Here is a 24450-nt window from a genome sequence, read left to right on the forward strand (position 1 = left end):
GTGTGTGTGTGTGTGTGTGTGTGTGTGTGTGTGTGTGTGTGTGTGTGATGGATCCCTTTGGCAATCTGATGAAGTCTATGAATTCCCGGGGTCCTTTATGGACCTAGAATTTTCTTTGTTGCCTATGTGTATAATCAAAGGAAATATTAACTTTATTAGAATTTCGTGAAAAGATTTAATTAATTTTTTCCCCAATTCAAGTTCACAGGTCACTTGAAGTCTAGCCTTTTTGGATCTGTGGACCTCAAGTTAAGAAACCCTGGCTTAGGATCCATTGTGTATTAGATAATAAACTACTACTGTTACTAATATTAGCATTTGTATAACTAACTCTATATTATATGCCAGGCACAGGGCTAAAGACTTTATAAATATTATCTAATTTGATCCTTACAACAACACTGAAACATAGGCGCTATTTTTATCACCATTTTACGGTTAAGGAAATTGAGACAAACAGAGATTAAGTGACTAGACCAGTGTCACACAGTAAATGTCTAGGTGGAATTTGAACTCAGGTCCTCCCAACATAAGGCCCAGTGCTCTATTCCCTGAACCACCTCACTGCCCCTAAACTCCATGGTGATTGTGCCTATTGCAATTTATTTTGTCTACATTGACTAGTGCAATGAAAGTCTAACACATGGTGAATATTCATTAAATGTGAGTGAATGGATAAACACTGTGGTAGGGTGGCAAGTGTACTGGCTCTGGAGTAAGGAGTTTAATAATGTTTCAGCCATTTTCCACTCTTCATGACCCCATTTGTGGTTTTCTTGACAAAAATCCTGGAATGGTTTGCCATTTCCTTCTGCAGCTCATTTTACAGATGAGGAAACGGAGGCAGACAGAATTAAGTGACTTGCCCAAGGTCACACAGCTACTAAGTGTCTGAGTCTGGATTTGAACTCAGATCTTCCTGACTCCAAAGCCCACTTTGTCATCTAGCTACCCAGAAGAAGCAGACCTGGGGTTCAAATCCCATCTTTAATATTTACTGTTTATGTGACTTTGTGCCACTCATTTATGTTCCATCGGCCTTGGGTCATCTTTAAAATGTGGGGACTAGATTAGGTGGCCTCATAGGTTTCTTCCAGTTGGAGACCTAGGATGCTATAATCCCCATACGAGGCACTATTGCTCCCATACTAGTCTTGGACATGGTTCCTGGTATAAAACTTATGAAAACTGTGAAAATTGAATGGTTAATGACCTTACTAACCACCTTGATGTGCTTGAGCTTCCTTACTATCCAAAGGGGGCCGGACTAACCTGGGAATCAGAATCAGTCAATCAGGAGGCAAACTGAGCATCTCTCAAGCTAGATATACCTGAGATCCTTACAGCGTTTGTTTGCTGAACCCAGAAATTCCTCCAAAAAGCACATTACTGATAATGTTTGACTCTCCTTATCCTAATGAGTCCCCACCCAAGCTCAAAGAAATTTAATCTAAAGTAGGGAAGCCCATTATGTTCTACTCAGGTTTGGGTGGAGACAGATTCTTTTGTCCAGATAGCCCAAATTCAGGGTTAGGGGGCTGGGTCCTGATAAAGAAGTATTTCCTCTGTCCAGAGGTGAAATGAAGATGGAGTGATATCAGCCCCTGCTGGAAGGGTATATAAACTGTGCACCCTAACCCCAAGGAGAGCTCAGCTTTTGACAGCTCTGTCTGCTTTGAGAGAAATAAACTCAAAAATAATCTAATTCCATTTGTCTTTCTTAGACCAAATTCTGAAGGCTGACAGTGGGGACTAACAGAACTTGTTACCGATGAGTTCAGAAGGGTAAAAAAGAGGCTTAAGGTCATGGGAAGAAACATGTTTCATTTTGTAAAGGAGGAAAACAAAAGCCAAAAATTGTGGTCTCATCAGAGCCCAGATGTGTGTTTCTGCTCCAGGCTGCCAAAGGGAAGAAAACTAGAACCTTTTTTTTCCAGTGAATTCCCTCTGCTACCCCAGCTTCAGGAACCAGGCTGCTCTACAGACAGTGGTCAGATGGTGGCAGGTCAGCACATCCTCTTCCCTGGGCCAGAAAGAAAAACTAGAAGACAGCCTTGTGAACTAGGAGTCTGACACACCTCAGAGGCAGCACCTCAAAAAGAAAACAGGTTTGATCCCAAGGCCTATGAAACATGCCCAGACAGCTCTCCTATGGAGGGGGTCACTGACCTCCCCCCCTCCCCCAACAAGAGGAGTACTTAATTCCCAATTCTCTGTTGCACATCCCAAAGATCAAGCCCTGTCTACCTCTGCCCTGTAAGCTACTGTAACCCAATGGATGCATGGCTCGGTATCAGTGACAACAGGTTTCTGGGTTGGAATGTCATATATATTGTTATATAATAATAAAAGCCCTTAGCTAACTGCCTTAACTTGGAATAATTAGTAGGTATTCCTCACCTTGTGAATTATTTACTGTGTTCTAATGATTATTGTTTCCACTAGCCATTAGCTGTGCTTTTCTACTTGACTCAGACTTTTAGGAACTACTTAAAAGCTTCCAGGGATACTCCCCAGCTTTGCTAAAAACACATCGTAAAAACAAGATGCTGCCAGTTTCCAGAATCTATACCGGAGATTGTGACCATTTTTCCTCCCCCACTCAAATTTCATTCAGTGTTTATAAGGTATCCCACTGACCTCCAACTGATGCGCATGGATCGACTTCACCAGGGTGCAGAATTTTCCTATCTTGGTCCTTTATAGTCTCCAGATAAAGGATCTGATTTAAACAAAGCTGAAAAGTAAAGTCATCTCTTGGAGGCTACCCGGAGGCACCAGATTCAGCTCCTTGAGTCTTTGGAATTCCATAAAGGATGAGGTTAAAAAACTAACCTTCAGGGATTTTATTTTTATAGTTACAGTAAAGAGTTAGTCTGAATGATGATAGCTGCCTCCAGAACTGATGGAATATTTACAAATAGAGTGAGTGCCATGGCCTTTTCTCGGGTCTGCATGCCAGCCAAAGGGTTTAAGCTGCTGTTTTCTAATCAGCTGCTTTTTTTTTTTTAAATCATCTTTTGACCACCTGAGCAAGAACAAAAGGCCAAGAAATCCAGGAGCTAGGCAATAAGAGCCATTTTGTTAAGAGGTAATGTCTTCAATCTCTCCAAAGTTTGCTGCTCTTTTGGGATAGCTAAGAAATGATTTTCTAAAGTACAAAACTCAGAATTTAAGCATTTAAATGACATCACCAAGATATCACATTGCACCAAGAATCTATCATTCAGTGCAGTTTGGTCCCTGACAATGATTTTCTATATCAAGAAAGCTTTCAGGAGATGTGTTTCAGGAGTCTCTGCTTATTTCCCTCTTCATTTATACATGAATAAAACAGGGCAATTAGATCCAAGTCCTTCCCTCTCCCTCCTCCTTCCCACCCCACTTCCCACTCATGTATTACACATATGGCCCCTCTCTCTTAGATCTTGGGGATACCAGAGCAGAGCCCGTTGGGGATTCGGCACTCTCTTTGAAAAGCTCCAAGGTGCTCACATTTCCTAAGAACTCAGAATAATAATGGGGAAGTAGAATAAAAGGGAAAGAGACCAAGAGTCTTTATTAGGCAGAAAGAGCTCAACCTAGGTGGCAACTTCACAAATAAGTATGAAATCTTATTAAAAACCTCCACAACCTTATTTAAAAATCCACCAGCCACTTGCTGCTAACCCATAACAGGATTTGGGGGAGGATGGGGGGGAGGGAAGGTTCGAGGAAGAGAAGGCAGGATTCAGGCCAGATTTCTTCTGTTTAGGAAACTCCTGACATCTGAACTCCCTCCACAAAAGTAGAGAGACTAACCGATCTGTAATTTAGTTTCAGACTTGCCTAAGGCACTTGGAGGTTAAATGATTAGAGCACACCTTGAATGAGTCAGAGATAGGATTTGAACCCAGCTCTAGTGGATTAGAAGGCCTGTCTTCAGTCACTGTACCAGGCTGCCTCTCAATCAGATCATTGACATATTTAGAGCTAGCAGGCACTTTTTTTGTCCAGTGAGGAAGGGACAGCTAGGTGGCACAGTGGATAGAGTGCCAGGCTTGGAGTCAGGAAGACTCACCTTCAAATCTGGCCTCAGATGCATAATAGCTGTGCGACCCTGGGCAAGTCACTTAATCCTATTTGCCTCAGTTTCCTCATCTGTAAAATGAGCTGGAGAAGGAAATAGCAAACCACTCCAGTTTTCTCTGCCAAGAAAATCCCAAATGGGGTCATGAAGAGTCGGACACCAGCGAACAACAAAAGGTACTTCAGGGTGCGATTAGTTCAACATCCTTATTCTACAGCTGAAAAAACTGAGAGCCTCTGTGACAGGTTCTCTATAAGCAAACTCCCTACACCAAGAGCTTCATTCTAATGACCAGAAAATGGAGGCAGGAAATATCTGCTGTGCCTGAAATCTAACCTTGTCACTCCATGGAGAATTTTACATCTTTAGCTCAGAGGTCATCAAAATGTTGTTGTTGTTTCTCAAACCTCAGAGACACAGAAACTTGATTTAAAAAAAAAAGAAATCTTAATAAAGTGATAACATTGTATTATTCACTTTCTTGCTGTGGTCCTTGATCCCAGGTGGGGATAAAAGACAGTTATAAGATGAGGAGGGCTACAAATTGAAGATAAAAGAAAAGATAGGAACTTGAAGCAGAAATAATGTACTCACATAAACTTAGAATATTAAAAAGATTTAGAAGTTTCTTAAGAACACCAAGAGCCTACATCTATGAAATCTGCCTCCACCCCCTAACTCCATCCCTACCAAGCTTCCACATTGCCCTCGGGTTCTGCAGGACACATTCTGAAAAATCTTCTACCCTAGCATGAATTTCCAGTTTTACTAAACCTTGGTCTACTCAACCACAATTACAGTGGCATTTCAGTTTGGCCTGAATTGTTCAGATAGCTCAGGCCAATCCTTTGTTTCTCCTCCATCACCTAGGGAATTTCTCCAACTCTCTCACTTTCTGGGCTGTGAGGATGGCCTCAGTCTGACCTCATATGCCAAAAGCCTAACTAGTCTCACATCTCAGCTATAGCCATAATTTTTAAATCTCCAAATGCTTCAGAAGGGTAGGTCCACAAAGGGAGCATTAATGAAGTTTCAAACACTAAGAGACTGTGGAAAACAGAAGTCCCCACGTTGTTCTGCTAAGTTAAGCCTCTCCCTTCAAGCACTCCCCTTTCCCTCCCCCCAAGATAAATAGGCAAGTGAATAAATAAATAAGATCACTCAACTGGTAAAGCAGGTTTATGGCACTAAGGTGACAAGAATAAGGAAATAAGTTTTGTTTTTAAGAGCTAAGTGATGGACAGTGTTCCTCTGAACACAGGGACCTGGCTTTGTCTTCTTCCTTCCCCAATCCTATATAGATGGACCTGTCAACGGAGTAATGGTATCTTTGTTTGCCTTCTGTTGGGTCAACAGTTACTAGTTTAGCAAATAGCAATTCACAGACTCACACATGAGAAACATGGAAGCTGATCATTAGAAACATGTTGGGGGGGGGGATTTCTGGGAGTTTCTTGGTTTGACAAGTTGATTCTTCAGGCCTGCTTGCTTCCTGACACACTGAAGCTCTGACTTTGGTTGCAAAGGTCTACGGATGTTGATAGGCAATATAAAGCTATCAGTCATAATTCTATGCATTGGGATCATAGATCTGGAGCTAAAAAGGGGCCTTAAGTCTATAATCCAGCCCCTTCATTTTATAGGTGAGGAAACTGAGACCAAAGGCAGTTAAATGATTTGCCCAAGGTCACACAGGTAAGAAGAGTCAGGAGTGAAATCTGAATCTAGGGCCAGGGCTTGAGTCCCTAAGAAAATGCCAGTCAGTCCATGCCACCAAAGTGCAAAGGCATTGTTCTTAGGTTATACAGCCTTGCCTTCCACTCCCAGAAAATTCAGTTCTGACTTGGCTCTGCACAGACAGCATGTTTGAGGTTTCTGCCCTATTCCAATCAGACTGGCTGGGACACACCTTAGCTTCTATTGTTTCTGTCAGGCTCAGCTGGTTTTCCGGAGGCCTGGCTCAAAACTCAACAATGCTATACTTTCATTTATGCTGACCAGGAGGGCAATCAGATTGCTCTCTTTTGAAAAGACCCGGAGAAGCTTCTTAAATGGAAACCTTCACTGATTCACTTGACTTGACTGATTGCTGCTCTGCACCACACTCAACTTAATTCAATTTAACAAGCAAGTACCAGCCAAACAAGGTGCTAGGTGCTAGTGACACAAAGACAAAAATGAAATAGTCCCTGCCCTCAAGGAGCTTACATTCTATAGGGGAGAAGAGATGTGCACAGATAAGTAGATATAAAATAAATACAATGTTATTTCAGGCAGCAGAGCACTAATAACTGGGGGAATTAAGTCAACAGGCAAGACTGGCTGGCACTGGATCTGAGCCTTGAAGGGAATGAGGTGTTTCAAGAGACAGAAGGGAGGATCATTCCAGGCATTCAGGACAGCCTGTGCAAAAGCATCATGGGAGAGGCAATCCTCTCAGGACTTGTGTGCTCAGTTTTCAATAAACAATAGCACATTCATTCATAGAAGATATTCCTACTATGTACAAAGCATTATCTTAGGTGTCCTGGTAGGAGCATGTGTGGTGGTATAAAGATGAATTGAAAAAAATGTTTTTACCCTCAAGAAGCTTACAATTTAGTACTAGAGTTATTGTGTGTCTTACCAGATAGGCTAGGAGTTTATCACAAAGACAGTTTTTAAGCCCTTCACCTCTCCCTAACCACCCAGTATCCTCCCCACCCCTCAATATCTCTCTTGGGCATTCCAGAAGTGTTGTTGACTTTCACAGAGCATGATGGTAAGACTATGTTATCTTAGGAATGTGTCTAGGGTAAGGTCCATGCCTACAATAAAAAACTGCTCACAGGTGAATCGGTGCCTGCTAGATTAGAGCGTCATACCAGATCATCAGGTTCTTAGGAATTTATACTATCCTTTATTGCCACCTGTACACTAGGGAAAATGGAGAAGTTAGATGAGGCCTTGGGGGGTTTTTTCCCTGTTCAGGGCTGAGAAAAATCAGTATTTCATTTTTTTTTCTCAACCAGCAGTCCATAATAACTTGTAAAGGAACCACTGCAAACTTTTGCTTAATCAATTCAATCAATCAGAGGCAGTTAGGTGGCCCAGTGGATGGAATGCTGGGCCTGGAGTCAGGAAGACCTGAGTTCAAATTTGATTTCAGATACTTACTAGTGGCATGATCCTGGGTAAGTCACTTAACCTCTGTTTGCCTCAGTTTCCTCATCTGTAAGATAAATACAATAATAGCATCTACATCCCAGGGTAGTTGTGAGGATTAAATGAGATAATAATTATAAAGCACTTAGTACAGTGCCTTGCATATAGTAAGTGTTATATAAATGTTAGCTATTATTATTTTTATTAATTCAACAATTATTAAGTAGCTACTATATGTAAAGCACCGTTCTGGATGATGGGGCTACAAAGACAAAAACTAAACAGTGCCAGTCCTCAGTCAGCCTGTGTTCTATTAGGAAGGATACAACATTCTATTGTATGGGATATACAACATGCATATAAAGTTCATACAAAGTAAGTGTTCAGGTGGGTTTTTAAAAATATTCTGGGAAGGATGAAAGTCTAATTCTTTTAAGAACTATTTGTCAAGATGCTATATTAGTAGGACTTAGTTTGTAAAATGGAGATAAAAACTCTAAACAGAGAAATAATATAAAAAAGTCATTTTGCAGGCCCAAGATATGTTGCTCCTCTATTTGGAAGAATTTTTTTGATGAGCCAAGAGGTAGATAACATAGTGTAGCAAAAGGGTTCAGAACCTTAGGGAAAGTTCCAAAAGGTTCATTACTGTGTAGCAACAGGGTAGTGTTGGGTGTGTGTGGGTTTTTTTTTTATGTATGTCCTTTGTTGTGAGAAATGAAAAGTAGCCTCTCCCTGATAAAGAGAAACAGAGAAGGAGGTGCTGAGAATCAAGAAGGTGTTGGGTGGTTAACAACTATCCATGATAAACACCTGCAGAATAGACCAATAAAGATGTTAAGTCTCTGGGAGCCAAGAGTAAGTCCCTAGGACAGTTCCATAGAGTTGGGATGATTTACTCAAGCACAAATTGATAACAGTAAATCTGAGTGAGTAGAGTGAGGAATTTGTATTTAAATGTCAAACTTGGCTCTAACTTGCATATATGGCCCTAAAAAGAAATGAAGGAAGAAATGTGGTATAGTGGAATAAACACAGGATTTTGGTATCAAGTAATGTGGGTTCAAATCCCAGCTTTGCTACTGGCTAGCTATGTGATCTTGGGAAAATCTCTATGGGTTTCAGTTTCCTTATCTAAAAAATGAAGGGGTGGAACTAGATGACTTTTAAGGACTCTTTTGCTTCTAATTCCTATGATTGTATCTTGTTAATTAGTTATATACTGTTAATTAAGTATAATTACATCTTTGTACCCTCCACTAAAGTCCTACCGCCACTCATGGTGTGGAGATCCTGGGTTCTAGAAGTTGATGCCAGCAGAGCACAAGCTTCAGTAGATCTTGACAAGCGTTCCTGGTAGTGGCCCTGTGAGTGACTGTGGCCTGAGTATGAGCACGTGGTCTGAAAGATGCATCACCACTATGGCAGCAGAGTGGTGATTTTTTTTGTCATAGAAACTCTCACAAGTTATAGAAAGGTCAAAATCTGTGTTTATGAAGAGGGAAATTGTTGACCCCTAAAGTACTGAATAAGTATTTCTTCGTATAAAATTCATTAAGAAATGGACTATGTGTTCCTACACCTGCTTTCCTCAGTTATCCACATCTGATGGAAGCCTAATGACTCAGTCTACATACATACCCACAAACAGGAGCCACTTTTCACCTGGTGACAGCACAATCTTAGCATCTAAGAAGAATTAATTAACTTTTTAAAAATAATTGGTTTACTTTGCACACACAAACATGCATCACACTTTACACCTTTTCATCTGAAAAATCCTGGCTAGTTTCTTGTCTCTTTTAAATAAAATACCTCTGTCATTCCCCGATTCTCCCTTTCTTTTCTCCTGAAGAGCTGGATCAACTTGGGCAAATCCTGAAAGCTGAATAGTACTGAAAGTAGGAAGTATTGACTACTCAAATCCGTAGTGGTCAATTTTTTTTTTGGTTGAAAATGTGGTAGAAATCTAAAAGAAGCTGAATGCAAGGTATTTTGTTATTGTTGAGTCATTTTTCAGTCATGTTTGACTCTTCGTGACCCCATTTAGGTTTTTTTGGGCAAAAGTACTGAAATGGTTTGCCATTTCCTTCTCCAGCTCATTTTATAGATGAGGAAACTGAGGCCACCAGGGCTAGGTCAGCGCTTCTTAAACTGTGGGTCACAACCCCATATGGGGTCTCGAAAAATTTGGCAATAATAAAAGGTTTCTGAACTCACAAGGGCCAAAAATTAATTCAAAATCAAACAGTAATGAATCCAAGGTGTTTCTGGCAACTTCATTGCAGCCTTGGTTCGGAACACAAAGCAGGCACTTTGTACTGAGCATGCCTTCAGGCCTTGAAAAGGGATCAAGGGAGTCTTAAATGGAAAAAGTTAGGTGACTTACCCAGGGTCACACAGCCAATAAGTGCCTCAGGCTAGATTTGAATTCAGATCTTCCTGACTCCAGGCCCTGCACTCAATCTACTATGCCACCTAGCTGTCCCTATCTTGGGCATATTGGATCTCATACAGGATAGCAATGGCTAAGCCCCCTCAACCCCCAAATATGAAAACTACCGTTTCGTCAACTGTTTCATAGATCTACGGAAGTTTAGAGTTGGAAGGGATCTTAAAAATTGTCTAGTTTGACCTATTCATTCATGATATATTTATTTATCCATCAGTTCATTTATTTATTAATACATTTATTCATTTATCCATCTACTCATTCACAAAATTAATTTCCATCAAGGGAGCTTTAGATCATCTAGCATAACTTCCTCCTTTTACAGACAAGAAAATGGAGCTAGTTACAGGTCAGAGGGACAGATGAGGTCAATAAGACTGTAAAGGATAGACAGCAAAGGAAAGGTCCATACATCTCCCCAGACCTAGAGTCCTGAATTGGGGGAGTTCTATACCCTAACCTAGCAGGGCCTTTGAGCTTCTCATTTGTATTCCAGGGGACTTGAGGGCCAGAAGATTTCTTAAATGCATGGAGTGCTATTCCAAGACCAATGCTAAAGCTCTCCCTCTTGACTCCCTTATTTACTGAGGATGCATATCAGAACTGGACCCTGTCTAGTAGTCCAATCCTTTCATGTTAAGGAAGAGGAAACTAGGGCCCAGGTATTAAGGTAAGACATTACTGTTGAATTAGGAGACTGATCCAGGAAAATGATATTGTTCTCTTTTAAAAACAAGATTTAAGAATCACTCTTACCTTACACTATGGGGAGTTGGACACTGAGAATCATAGAAAGAACAGAAAGGTACCTTACAGGCAATCTAGTCCCATTTTCCAGAAGAGGAAATTAAGGCTCATGAAGGGGAGGTGATTTGCTTAAAGCAATTTCTTTGGATTTGGAGAGTAATTGGAAAAGATAGCCACCTGTGATGAGATCTCTTCTAACCCCTTGCTCCAAATAGAGGTGAATTGTACTTTGGTAAGTGGTTTTGATGTGAACAAGGGTTTAAGATGAAAATGGCTCTTTAAAAAAACCACACTAATATCAGTATTGAACAGCTATTATGTCAGCATAGAAGGCCTCTGCCACCATTTGGAGTTGTCTTGATTAAGCAAAGCCCAGTCCCCAGACAGTAGGAGGCACTACAGACCTTGGAGTCAGTAAGACCTGGGTTCAAATTTCACCTCTGTGAGTAACATTTATTAAGTACTTTCCAAACTTTAAAGACACTACAAAAATGTCAGTTATTATTATTAAAAATAGAAGACACTGATGATGAAAGAAGGAAGCTTGACACCATCAGGTGCTACTCAAAAAGAAAACTAGGGCCACAGTAAGACAGTAGAGACTGGAGCATTGTGATTGAGGCTAGTGCTATGAAGATACAGGATGGTCAGGAAAAATACAAGATTAACTGATTAGAAAAGTCTTGAAAGCTGGGAGCAGTGCTAGCTGAATCAGACAGGGGTGGGGAACCTGTGGCCTAGAGGCCACTTGTGACCCCTTGGAGTCAAAGGGCTACACTTGAGATCCACACGTGGCTTTGAGGCCTAACGTTCCCCACCCCTGGAAGGCTTCTAGAAAAGAGAAACTAGATGTAGAAATGCTAGGAAGGTCCAGGAAAGCCATCAAGTCAAGGTTTGAATGGCTATAAAAGTAATGCTTATCTAAACATTTTTAGAGTGCTTTCTAGAGGTTATCTCATTTGACCATCTTCACAACCCTGTGTGATAGGCAGACCAGGTGTTATGCCTATTGTACATATGGGGAAACTGAGTCCCAGAGAGGTGAAGGAATTGTGCTAAGAAATACAAGAAATAAAACCAATTATGTATCTCCTAAGTGCTTATCTTATTGTCTTGTTGATAGCACTCTGTAAGGAGAAACAAGAAACCTTATCTTGACTGGAGGCATTTTCAATAGCTGTGCCCCACCCTGGAATTCTCTCCCTCCTCATCTCTGCCACTTGGATTCCTACAAGTTGCATCTAAAATCCCACTTTCTTATAGGAAGCTTTCTCTCGATCCCCCTTAATTCTAGTGTATTCCCTCAGTTGGTTATCTCCAATTTATGCCATCTATAGTTATTTGTGAACCCCATTTAACTGTGAGTGCCTTGAGAACAGGGGCCGTCTTTGCCTTTCTTTGTAGCCCCAGCATTTAGCACAGTGCCTGGTACACAGTAGGTTTTTAATACATGTTTGCTGACTGACTTAAGATGAAGAAGTAGGCTTGGGACTGGACAGAAAAGAGCATATGGTATATACCAAGGGCTGTGAGTAACTGGATCTGGGTTTTAGTCCTCAGCTCTACCACTGAATGTGTGGTCTTGGGCAAGTTGATTCATCTGACTGGACCTAAGTTTCTTAATCTGATTTTTCAAGGACCCTTTAAGATTTAAAATTCTATGATTCTCTGCCCTTGCTTCCAATGCACTGGACTTGAAGTAGAAGTGATGCCAGATTACCGGGAAGGGTAGAGTGACCCAGTAATCAAGGCTACAGGACTGTGTCAGTCAACAGGGGAATAAGGCACAGAATGCTAATCTATTAAGATCCTGATTATCCTGTGATAAATTATGCCAAGTTTATAAATAAGGAATACGAAGATACTTGTTATTTTTGGTGGGGTATGTGGAAGGGGGGGGTTGGACTGGACCTGTGATTTCATTAATGTGGGGGCATTCTAGTGAGAAATTTCCCTCTACCAATGTAGACGAGTGGGCAGCTAGGCGGCAAAGTAGATAGAATGCTGGACCTGAAGTCAAGAAGACTCTTCCTGAGTTCAAATCTAGCCTCAGACACTTCCTAGCTGTGTGACCCTGGGCAAGTCCCTTAACTCTGTTTGCCTCAGTTTCCTCAGCTGGAAAATGGCAAACCACTACAGAATCTCTGCCAAGAAAACCCCAAATGGGGTCATGAGGAGTCAGACACGACTGAAACAACTGAACAACAAACATAGATGAGCACCTGCTCTGCAACACAGTCTTAGAAAGATGACAGGGCAAACTGACAACCTGGACTTGAACCGAGATCTTCCTGATTCTGAGACCAGCCCTCTAGCCACAACCCCATGCTGCCTCTAATACTTGTGATTATCTCTGGGTACACAGTTGTGTTAATGTGCATATCCATAAACCTCAGAAAAGTAGTTTTACACTTACTGTGTTATTGGCTGATTAGGACTGTGCCACACTGAAGTGGCCCATATGGATGAGGGACTTTTCTAGGACATATGGAAAGCCTAGAGAGCACATGGCATGCAGGCCAACACATCTGGGTGTCAACTTTAAGATAAGTGATGAGAAATGTTGAAAATTAGACCCCCTTTCTGGTCAAGAAGACAGCACTCACTACCACTGTGCAAACCGAGCATGGTGCCCAAGACAACTCCAGTCTAAGGAAGAAGCTGGAATGAGCAGTCTTGGTATAAAGAACCCTGTGAACCAATGCCCCACAATGACATCTACAATTTATAACCTGCATTTCACTATGACAGTGTTGGTGTCAACTTCCATGCAGCACTCACTTCAGAAATTCCAAAGAAGGGCTTGGCTTCTTAGACCCAGATAAGGGCAGAAAAAAGAGGTTTATTGATTTATTTATATAGCCAGTGACGCCAGGGAGGTTTCAAACACTAATTGTAACATGAACTCATGTGAAAGTTGGCCCACCTGAAAGATGACTTCAGTCTGCTGGGGTTGGGGGAGGCCCAGGGATTCCAGCAATGTTCCAAAGGCAAAGCAAGTAAAAACAACCAAAGACCTTGAATGTTGTAGTGAGGCCTCCCTCCTTGTATTTCAACCCCAAATTTGGCTTAAGCCACACATATTTTCCTTCATAGCACACAAAGAACATATCATGTTAGGATTTCCTATGTTACTTTAGTTCCAAGGTTAAAATGCTACCCTTCATTCCTAACAAGCCAATTCATTTCAAAGAATGCCAAGGTACCTATATTCCTATGCTTTCCTTTCTTTAAAAGAATTTTTAAAAACCATTTCTAATGTTTTGTTGATAGTTGTTTGTTTGGTTTTTTTTTTAACATCTCTGCTCTTTCTTTCTCCCTTCAACAGAACTGTTGTAACCAAGAAGTTAAATAAAACAAATCAATACATTGGCCATGTCTGATGATGTATGCTGCATTCTACACTCTCAGTCTACCACCTTTCTGCTGAGAGGAGGTAGGCATGCTTCACTACTAGTCCTTTGAAGTCATAGTTGGTCACTGATCAGAGCTCTGAAGTCCTTTTTTATATGATGATGATGATGATGATGAACTTAACAAATGCATTCTCTATTATTAACTATTATTTTGTAACAATTATATATTATGAATATTATATGTTATGAACTTAAGAATATTATACAAGAAACTGAGCTTTTGTAACATAAGTTTTTTTTAAGTATGTATTAAACTTAACATAATAGTAACAAAACTGCCCTGCCTGTCTTTGTCCTCTTCAGAATTTCCTTCTGCTCTCTTCTCTGTGTTTTTAATGTTTTATTGATGCCTCAATTCTGAAATCTTTCAATGTGGTTTTCATTTACATTATTGTGGTTATCAGGTAAATTATTGTCCTGGTTCTGCTTGTCTTGCTTCTGCATTAGCCCAGGTATTTTCTTCTGCCTCCCAAGCCAGAACACAGATCTCCAGGGTGGTTCCCAAGGACAAATCCACCAAGTAACTCCCATTGGGCTGTGAGTCAGGACCAGGGAAACACAATGTCCCCCAATGTGCTGTTGAGGCCCAATCATGACAGAGCACCTGCAAGGCAACCCACTTGGGAAAGTCTGCAGCTGTACTTGGCTGCTGTTCCCTCTGCCAGAGATGAATAAGAAAGGTGGAAGGGGAAAAAAAAGCTCACAAAAAGGTGTCCCTAATCTTGATGCAGTTTTGTTATCATTTTTTATGGTTGACTATGGAAGGCAAACTCAAACTTGAGTTCATTTTCTCTGGCAGTCATTTGAAAGTTTAATATTCCTTTTCTCCCAAACAGGAGATACCCCTGGTAGAGGAGATAACTGAGGAAAACTGAAATCTCCTGCATTTTTCATCCCCTTCTCCTTGTGATTCCCTCCTGGGCTCCCCAGCCCCCACTTTCAGGTTTGGTATCTTCCCTTGTAGAATGCACAACAAGTGAGGTATTCCCTCAGGAATGTTTCTGGCATAGGGTATGAGGCATAATAACCCTCTGTCAAAGGTTAAAGAACAAAATTGCCACAGTATCCAGTTTCCTGGTTTTCCATCCTTTTATCTCATTTCAAAAGAAAAAGAGATTCAGTGTGGTGTAGAGAACAGAGCTCTGGACTTGGAGTTAGAAAGATCTGAGTTCAAATGATGTCACAGACATTTAGTAGCTGTGTGAGCCCTAGTAAATCACATGGGCTCTCAGTTTCCTCATCTGTAAAATCAGAAGTTTGGGATAAATGGCTTCTAAGGTTCTTTCCAGCTTTAAATCTGTGACCCTATTATCCCATGAACTGAGAGAGCTGTCAGTGGGAGCGGGAGCTTTTTTTTTTTTTTTTTGAGTGCTATATTCATATGATGGCCTGTCAGTCTCAGGGTCTGGCGAGCTGGTCTGCTGCATGGAGCCTGGAGCCAGATGGAACACGCTCTTTCACATGAAGACTCTGCCCTATGAGCCTTTCTGAGCTACTTCTCTAAATGAAGTGGATTTTAATTTTGCAAGCACTTTCAACGAGTGCTCTCATTTGCTCAAAGTTCTAAATGAAAGGCAGCCAAGCAGTGCCTGTGCTGAGACAGAGAGCCCCCATCCCCGGTGTACCACTAAGTCATACCTGAAAAAGCCACTCAACACAAGACAAATGCTTCCCATAGTCAAAGCGCTCTAGCAACACTCGCAGTCACCTCTTAACCCCTGTTTAATGTATCCCCTTCTCTTTTTACAAGCACCTGAGAGGAGAGTCCCAAGAGGCATTCCAATCTTCACTGTAACTAGGGACTCCTGAGAAGTAACCTGACTCGGTCCTCTTCAGAAGGACAGTGTTTCTCTCACAGCTACCTGGGCTCCCAGAGAAATGGAAACCAGCCCTTTTGCTAGGTGTGTTTGGGGGGAATGGGAGGTGGGGTGAATGAAGACAATGATGATGTCAGTTAGCTATGTGCTATTCCTTCCAAGACTTAGCTAGGCCAGGCTAGGCTAAGCAAGGTCTGACATCAGCTTTTATCCAAGTGCCTTGGAAGTGAGTTTGAACACCCAGATCTCCAAGCAGCACTTTACAAACTGTTGGATGTGAGATTCACATTCAGATGTGAGACTGTATTCTCTTTTTAGCAGAGTCATTAGACCATAGAGGAGATTTCGAGACAAAGTTGCTTAGATGCAACTTTTACCAAGATTCAAATTGGGTTTGCCCCATCTTTGGGATTTCTAGGCCTGTCCTACAAACCAGTTTCCACCTCCCCACTCACACCCTGGGCCTATATATGAATTATTAGTCCAAGGCAGACCCAATCCCAAAAGGCCCTAAAATTGTTTGCTTTGATGGACTTCTTGTCTATACGGCCAAAATGAGTTAACGAAAGTTGAGGAACACTCCCAACTATGACTATAAAATCAGGAGAAACTAGCTCAGTTTGTTAGAAGAAAGTAGGTGGGTAAACCACATACACCTCAGCTGACTTAGGTGAATTAGAATTAGTCCCACTCTATGATCAACTTTTGAATAACAGTGTCCGAGCCAGTTCATGAAGATGTTAAGTGGCAGCACTAGGGTTTGTATCAGGATCTTTTCACTCCAAATCCAGTATTCTTTTTGATCCATCACACTGCCCCAAGCCTTTCTTTTTACATAGGAGGAATGGGCAAGAGAGAATGGGCAAGAATAACTGAAATCATGCTCATTGGGTTGAAGGAGTCTGAGGCACTGTTTTTCCTTAGCCCTGTGAAGCTGAGTTGAGGCTCTGATCCAGCTGGGCAGGACAGTATCTGTGTGCTGATATGTTTTCCAACTTGATCTACACTGGATAATCAAGAATTGAAAGTCTAGAGCCCTATCATCAAATGAGCAATCAGTGGGATGGAAAGGCTGGTTCCTGATAGACAATGTTTCAATGATTTTTGGATTGCCTATCCCAGGGGTGGGGACCTGCAGCCTTGAGGCCACATGTGGCCCTCTATATCCTCAAGTGCAGCCCTTTGACTGAATCCAGACTTCATAGAACAAATGCCCTTAATAAAAGCATTTGTTCTGTAAAACTTGCACTCAGTCAAAAGGCTACACCCAAAAACCTAGAAGGCCAGGTGTGGCCTATTCCATGTCATGGCAGAATTGGCTAGGCAATGACAGAAATTATCTCATGGTAATAATGATGATGGTGATGATGATGATGATAGCTAACATTTATATAGTGCTTATTATGTGCCAGGCACTGTGCTAATCAGTTTACAATGATTATCTTATTTGATTCTCCCTAGGTGCTATTATTATCTCCATTTTACAGGTGAGGAAACTGAGGCAGAACTGAACCTCTATTTACTTTTCTTGCAAACAGGATACAGAGAGGGTGTGGCACTTTTTTGCCCTTTAAAAAAATTTTTTTTAAAACATAGGAATATCTAGTTAGAATAGGACTGGGGTTTAAGAAATCTTTCCTAGTAGAGCTTGCTCAAATGATCCACTTTTTTCTTAGAGAATGATAATTTGTATCTGTTCCTGAACCTCACTAAACTATACGTACCAAAGACTGTGAGAGCTAGAAGGGACTTTAGAAGCCATTTGCTCCTAGTTCCACATGCTGCCCCCTACCTTGTATTTTAACAGATGAGAAAATTGAAGATTTGATGTTCAGTGACTTGCCCAAAGTCACACGGCTATTTTGTACTAGGGCCAAGACTTGAACCAAGGTCTTCTAAGTGCCTTGAGATCGATTTTTTCCCCACTACAATATGGTATCAGGTAACCCTGGCCTGGTCCTTGTTTGCTGCTTGAAGAAGGCCGAGTTATTCTGCAAGATGAGAACGGCTCCTGGGCCCTGTGAATGGCAGGCTGGCAGAACCTGGTCCCAGATGACCCAACAGGATCCTGGGCTTGACCCTTTCATCAATGGTGACTTGTGGTAATGTCGGAGCCTTTAGCCTAGTGGGCAGGGAATTCGAGCTGCACATTTGGCTCTCTAAGGTTGTTCGGACAACCATCTGCAGGAATTTCAACCTCCCAGTCTTCCTCTCAGAGAAGGGGGAAAGCTGGCAGGCATGGCTGCCTGGCTGCTCTTCAACTCCCCTAGTGAAAGGGAAGCCTTAAATCGGATTCCCTACCCCCAGCAGCCTCCCTCCATCCGCAGGACAGCACACAAAACAGCTTTACCCCCAGAGGGAGGAATGTGCCAAGACATTCTTTCAAGCTGGTAACTAGAGAGTCTGTTCTCCCCACCACGGCTAAGAAATTACTTTTCTAACTAAATAAACGATCATTCGACATAACTTCCCTAGATGGAGGGATGTGTGGGCATCTTCTAATCGAGTAAGGAAAAAGCCAGGGCAAAAAAAAAAAAATAATACAATTGCCAGAGAAGAAAAGAAAATCATCTCGTTTTAAAGCATTAACTAGTTTTAGACATGTAATTACCTTGGCAGGATCTTACCCCCTCTAAGAAGGAACTGTACTGCATTTAGCTTTGTTAAACTTGGAGGCACGCCTCCTCCTCCCCACAGCCCTGCACCCTCCATCCAGCCCCGATGTCAGGAGGTCTGCAGAGATGCAAAGTTCTTAGAAGAGCACAGGATTTTAAAGCTAGACGAGCCTTTAGAGTTACTTCGCTATAGAAGCCTCAATCTGGAGCTCGAATTTGACAACCATTTATTAAATGCTTACTGTGTGCAAGGCATTATGCTAGGTGCCGGGGAATGCAAAGGGGAGGCAGGGACAATCCCTGATCACTAAAAGCTGATATAGTCTTTTGGAAAGGGACCTTGGAAAGCATCTAGCCCAGCTTCTCCCCATCCCATCTTACAGATGAAGAAACTGAGGCCAAGAGACGACTTGTGCCAGTTCATGAAGATGTTAAGTGGCAGCACTAGGGTTTGTATCAGGATCTTTTCACTCCAAATCCAGTATTCTTTTTGATCCATCACACTGCCCCAAACCTTTCTTTTTACATAGGAGGAAACTGAGAGTCAGAAAAGGGAAATAACTTGACTGTATCATAGACTAGAACCCCAGTATGCAGGTCGGCAAGAAAAGGTCAAAGGACAATAGACCTAGAGTTGGGAGGTCTCATGTAGTCCAGCCCCCTCATTTTACAGATAATGAAACTGAGGCCCAACAGGGTAAAAATGACTCTCCTAGTCACACAGAGAATAAACCTCAGGGATGGGTTTTAAACCCAAATCCTCAGACCCTAGAGCCAATGCTCTTCCCACTGTACCATGCCCCACCCCCCACTCCCATCATAGGATCACAGATTTAGAGGTAGAAGAGTCCTCAGTGGCCATGTAGTCCAACCCTCATCATTTTACAAATGTAAATTTGAGGTTAGGTGAGTGGCCCAAAGCCACCCAGGCAATAAATAAACACCAAAGTTGGGATTTGAACTCAGGTCTTCTGACTCCAAAGATAACTAGGTTGCCTAATAGATAGAGTGCCTGGCCTGAAGTCAGCAAGACTCATCTTCCTGAGTTCAAATCTGGCCTAAGCTGTGTGACCCTGGACAAATTACTTAACTCTGTTTGCCTCAGTTTCTCATCTATAAGATGGGCTAGAGAAGAAAATGGCAAACCACTACACTATCTTTGCCAAGAAAACTCCAAAACGGGGGGGGGGGGGGGGGGTGTCACAAGGAGTTAGACATGACTGAAACTACTCAACAACTTCTGACTCCAGAGGTAGTGCTCTTTCTCCTGCCCCACACTACTGCCCTAAATTCCACATATTTCCAAATCAGATGGCATTCAGAGTCAACACAATCCCAAATTCTTAAAGCCTTAGAATCCACACAAAAAACCAAGAGAAAGACCCAACACCATCTCATAATACTGAGCAATCCACATCAGCCCCCTTCTCCTTAGCCTACTCTGCCAGAGGAAATGTTTTGTATCAGGGCCTCCAAGGGGTGGAGATTATAGAACTAATAGGATGCTAGAACTGGAAGAGAGCTTGAGGTTACCCAGTTCAACCCCTAATCAAATGAGCATATTTGTATTTTTGTAAAAGGAGGGAGAGCAACAAGGGTTTGAATTCCTAGGGATTCTCAATGCCTTGGAACCATAGGAATATACATGTGGATGCCTAGGTGGATCTGGAGAGAGTTCTCTATACTTTTGGGAAGTAAGCAGGGGAAAAGAAAGTTCAGAAGATCTTGGACCCTGTGCTTTTTCTGAAAGGGCATGGAAAGAAAAGTTTGGGGGCACGGCTGGACTGTCTGATGATTCTGGAACAGTGTCACTGGTATATGTGACCATGCAGTGTGTACAGTGGAATGGGTACTGACTCTAGCATCATAGAGCCTGTGTGACCTTGTACAAATTATTTAATCTCTCTTGGGCCTCAGTCTCCTCATCTGTAAAATGATGGGGTTGGGCTGGATGATGTCTGAGGTCCCTTGTAGCTCTATATCTGGAATCCTATAGGACCTGAAATAAATATCACATTTCTAGCATGGGGCAGTGGATAGGACATTGAACTTGTAGTCAGAAGAGCTGGGTTCAGATTGTCTGTTAGACACTTAATAGCTGTGTGACCCTGGACAAGTCACCTAACCTCCTTAGGCCTACCAGCTCTAAATCTATGATCCTATGATCTTATGAAAACCCAGGAGAAAAGAAGAGCAAGGATTCATCAGGATTGCCACCAGTGAAAGAGTGTTGAGTCTCCAACTCACATCTTTGTGCATTCTTGTCTTGGATTCCTGGTACCTCTTCCTTACAGGTTTTTCTAGGGACCTCATTTTATAGGTACCTGAAGGCCATAAGGCACTCATACCAGCTATGAGGAATCCAACTTATATCATCCCCATGGGTCTTTGTACTTTGTAGATCACAGTACCAAGGATAGATAGGGGCATTTAAGATTGGATACTTTCAAAGATTGCTCTTTATTGGGGAAACTGGAACCAAAAAAAAGCAGTGATTTGGCCAGGATTCTTAAAAGTGAGAAACAGTGAATGGGGAGCCCCTTGGGCCTTCTCATACTTTGCCTTCTAGCAGAAAAGGGGAAGGTAAGAGAATAGGTATTTTATTAAGTGCTTATTATGTGTCAGATACTGTTCCAAGCACTTTACAAATATTATCTCCTTTAAAAAATAAGTACAGAGTGCTGCCCGGTAGAGGAGGAAATTGTTGTGCCTACCAGTACCAGGACATATATATCCCTGCTCCTCCTTGTGCAGAAGCATGGGGTGAGAAGTTCTAGAGTGGGAAGAAAGAGGAGGAGGAGGAGGAAATGATCACAATGGGTACAAGAGAGGCCTCTTACCTCCATTAACATTATAACAGCTTCCAAGTAGCTGTGACATTCTTGGTGAGGCAAGCTGCTTAGCCCAGGTTGCAGGCTATCTGGGTTTCCCCACCCTCCCTCATTGCCTTCCCTCTCACTCATCTTCCTGTCATTTCTGCTTCCCTTCAGTTCACTGGTTGCCTCCCCTTTCCCCTACCCCCCCCAAATTCCTTTATGGGAGCCTTTGAAGACCACTTGAGTGTGTGATAATTGCACAGTTCTCAGCTCTCTAAGGCCTAAGGCTTCTTTACCGATTCAATTCCAGTTCTTCCCTTCTATTCTTAGTCCTTCCCCACCTTCCAGACCAACACCTTATCCATCTACTTCCTCTGAGTACTGACTTTTTCCTAGGCCCCATTCCTCCAAACACTCCAGATGTTGAAGAACCAAACTCTTTAGAAACTCTAGCTCTAAAAGGCCCTGTTGTGTTTCTAAGGATATCTAGTCTGCCGAGTCCCTCCTTTCTTTTCTCCAAGCCTTGCATTTTTACTTGCTCAGGTGGTTCTGGGGGCAGGGGAAAACACTGGGACAAGATAGGTGGGGGCACTCTTGAACTACAACTAGCTACTTTCCCAGAAAAGGCCCTGTAGTCCAAACAGGTGCACTCACTGATGTTTCCTTGGAGGAATAGGCTTCTTGCCCTACAATCCGGTAGATGGGAGGGGTGTGTGTACAAGGTTGTGAAGTGAGTGGCCTAGAAGAAGTCTAGGACAGTTAAGATACCCTCCCCCCTCAACAGTCATCCCCTGCAATTCTTAAGGTGAAAGAGCTCCTCTGTATGAGAGAAGCAGAGTTTTTTTACCTTTCACTGGAAATTATCACTGGCAACCCCAGACATCTGAGCATCCCCTAAGTCTTGGAAAACCCAGGGAGGGCTCTCAGGAGCAGGTGCTTGGCCAAAGGGTAGATGTGGTCTGCTAAATATGAAGATGGTGGAAGCCGTCCCTTACCCCCCAACACACACACACACACACACACACACACACAGACGCACCCGCCAAAACATCAAAGCAAATTTTTTAAAGGCACAAATCTTATCGATAAAAGGAGGGGCTGGGCTAGCTGATTCCTAAAGTCTCTTCCAGCTCTAATATGCTCTCTGAAGAGGAAGTCAGACACCTGCCCCTCTAATACCCCAACCTCTCCTTACCCAACACGCCGCTCCCCTCCCCCTCTTCCCCTGCGGAGTGGGACTGGAGGTGGGGTGTGAGGGGTGTCCATGGGTAGGGCACTCAAGGCGGAGTGAAGGCGATTCTCCCGCCTCCTCCTCCTTCCCTTTCCTCTCCCACGTCCTACCTGTCCCGCGGGTCGATCCAGCTGGTGGTGCGACTGATGTGGTCGATGTAGTAAACCTTGCCATCAAAGTCCCGGGCCTCCTCCCAGCCCTCGGGCAGGGGCAGCTCCTTCCTCGGCATCTTCCCGTGCCGGTCCGCGCTCCCCCATGCAGCTCCCGGCTGGGGGGGCCCGGGGCTCAGCGGCGCCGGCAGGGCTGTTCGGGCCCATCCAACAGTCGGGGCACCATGGTCGGGCCCGGCGGGGGGAGCGGCGGCCGCGGTGGCTCCGGCCCAAGGGCAGCGCGCCCGCTCTTGCGGCACAACCCGGGGCGGAGGCGGCGGCCGGGGTGGGGTGGGGGCTGAGTCCTGGATGGCCGGGGCGCAGCCGGCACCGGCACGCGGGCACCGAGCGCCGAGGGGGGACGGAGAGGGGGGCGGCGCTAACGGGGGCAGGGGGGGCCGGCCGGGGCTGCGGCGCTGTCCATTCGGCCCTGCGGCCCCGGCCCGGGCACCGGGGCTCCGCTCCGCCTCCTCCGGTCTCGGCTCACCGCAGTCCTCTGCCTCCCTCTCCCATGTGCCGCTCCGCTCCCCGGCAGGAGAAGCTGTGCAGAGCGTGCGCGCGTGTGTAAGTGTAGTGGGGAGGGGGGTGCGGAGGGGAGGAGGGAGCTTCTCGCCAGCTGCGGGCTCCCCGGATCCGGCAGCACTGAGCGGGAGCGGGCGCTAACGCTGTAGCCAGAGAGCGAGCGCGAGCCTCCAGGCGCTGCGCTCCCAGCTCCGGGCTCCGCGCTTCCTCTGTCCTCCGCTCGGCTCTCCCGCCTCTGTCCCCTCCTCTTGTTTCTGCGGCGGTCACGGCAGTGACTCTCCTGCTGCCCCCGCCTCCGCCAGGTGCTGCCGCTGTAATGCAGGTAACCGCGCTGCCCCGGAAACAGCGAGCCCTGGAGGCGGGGCGCAGGACGCCTGGGTTCCCTTGGCTCCCAAGCAAAGCCGGGAGCCAGGACGCCACTGGCCTAATTCCTTGGGACTTCGGCCATATGGCAAGACCTCCAGAGCCGACATTAATCTGGGGGCTAACCCTCGGGGATCGATTCTCCCTAGGAACTGACCTCATTATCCTTGGCTCTATACTCTACTTTCTTCACATAGATGAGTGAGAAACTGCAAACAAGGTTTCTCTTGCCGTGGCTTGGTATCTGAACCGGTGACTGGATTCTAGAGGTTGGGACAAATAGTGATCTGCTTTCAGCGCAATCCAATTTCCCCCACATACCAACCTCACTCCTCCTACCTTGTGGCAAACTTGGCCAACGCTCTCATACCTTTAATATTTATCATGTAAAAGTAGTCATCAGTCCCCAAATGGAGAAATTCTAGCATTCCTGAAAATGAGAGAACCTGGGTTAAAATCTTTCACCTATGTGGTGGTGGACAAATCTGGTAACCTTTCTGAGCTTTAACTTTTTCTTCTGTGAATCAAGAGCGTTAGATGGCTTCTGAGTTCTCTTCTAGCTCTACTCCACAATCCTATGGTGTTTTGTCAGATTCTGCCCTTGCCTTATCAATCTGTTCCTCTAATCTATCTGTGGCCCTTTCACTCAATTCCCCTAATATAACTTTTTCCAGTTCACCCTGTTCTCTCTTTTCTTTTCTTTGTATTTCAGAAAGCTCTCTGTGTTTCACATCTTCCAGGTATCCTTCCTTAATGAACAAAAAGTATGTAAATGGCTTCATGTTCACACATATCTTGTATGACGTTTAGGTTGCTGGCTAACCATAACCATTTTATTCTTGGTTGACTTATCTTGACATGTTAGATTGTAAGGAGTGAGGCCTATTCTCTATTCTATTTCTTAAATCACATAGCACTCAACTCTTTGTGGCCTCTCAGTCAGCATGAATTGAGGGAAGGAATGAATCTAACATTCCTTTCAGGGTTCCCAGGTCTCTCATGTCTACAAGATGTTCCTACTATACCAAACCTATCCCCTGTATTTGACTTACATGTCAACAAGATCATAGATTCAGAGTTGGAAGGGATCAGATAGATGAGAAAACTGA

At 43.7% G+C, this 24450-nt stretch overlaps 1 protein-coding gene across 1 annotated transcript in view; it reads right to left on the bottom strand.

Moving 5' to 3' along the window:
• Positions 1-22569, bottom strand: part of WWC1 (WW and C2 domain containing 1) — a 152135-nt gene extending 129566 nt beyond the window's left edge. Inside the window, exon 1 of the mRNA XM_027842045.1 lies at positions 22418-22569. Coding sequence (XP_027697846.1) covers positions 22418-22536 — 119 coding nt within the window. The 5' untranslated portion in view covers positions 22537-22569. The remainder of the gene's footprint in view (positions 1-22417) is intronic.
• Positions 22570-24450: the final 1881 nt, after the last annotated feature.

Source organism: Vombatus ursinus, unplaced genomic scaffold, assembly GCF_900497805.2.
Source record: "Vombatus ursinus unplaced genomic scaffold, bare-nosed wombat genome assembly UNPS02014863.1, whole genome shotgun sequence".
Lineage (NCBI taxonomy): Eukaryota > Metazoa > Chordata > Mammalia > Diprotodontia > Vombatidae > Vombatus > Vombatus ursinus.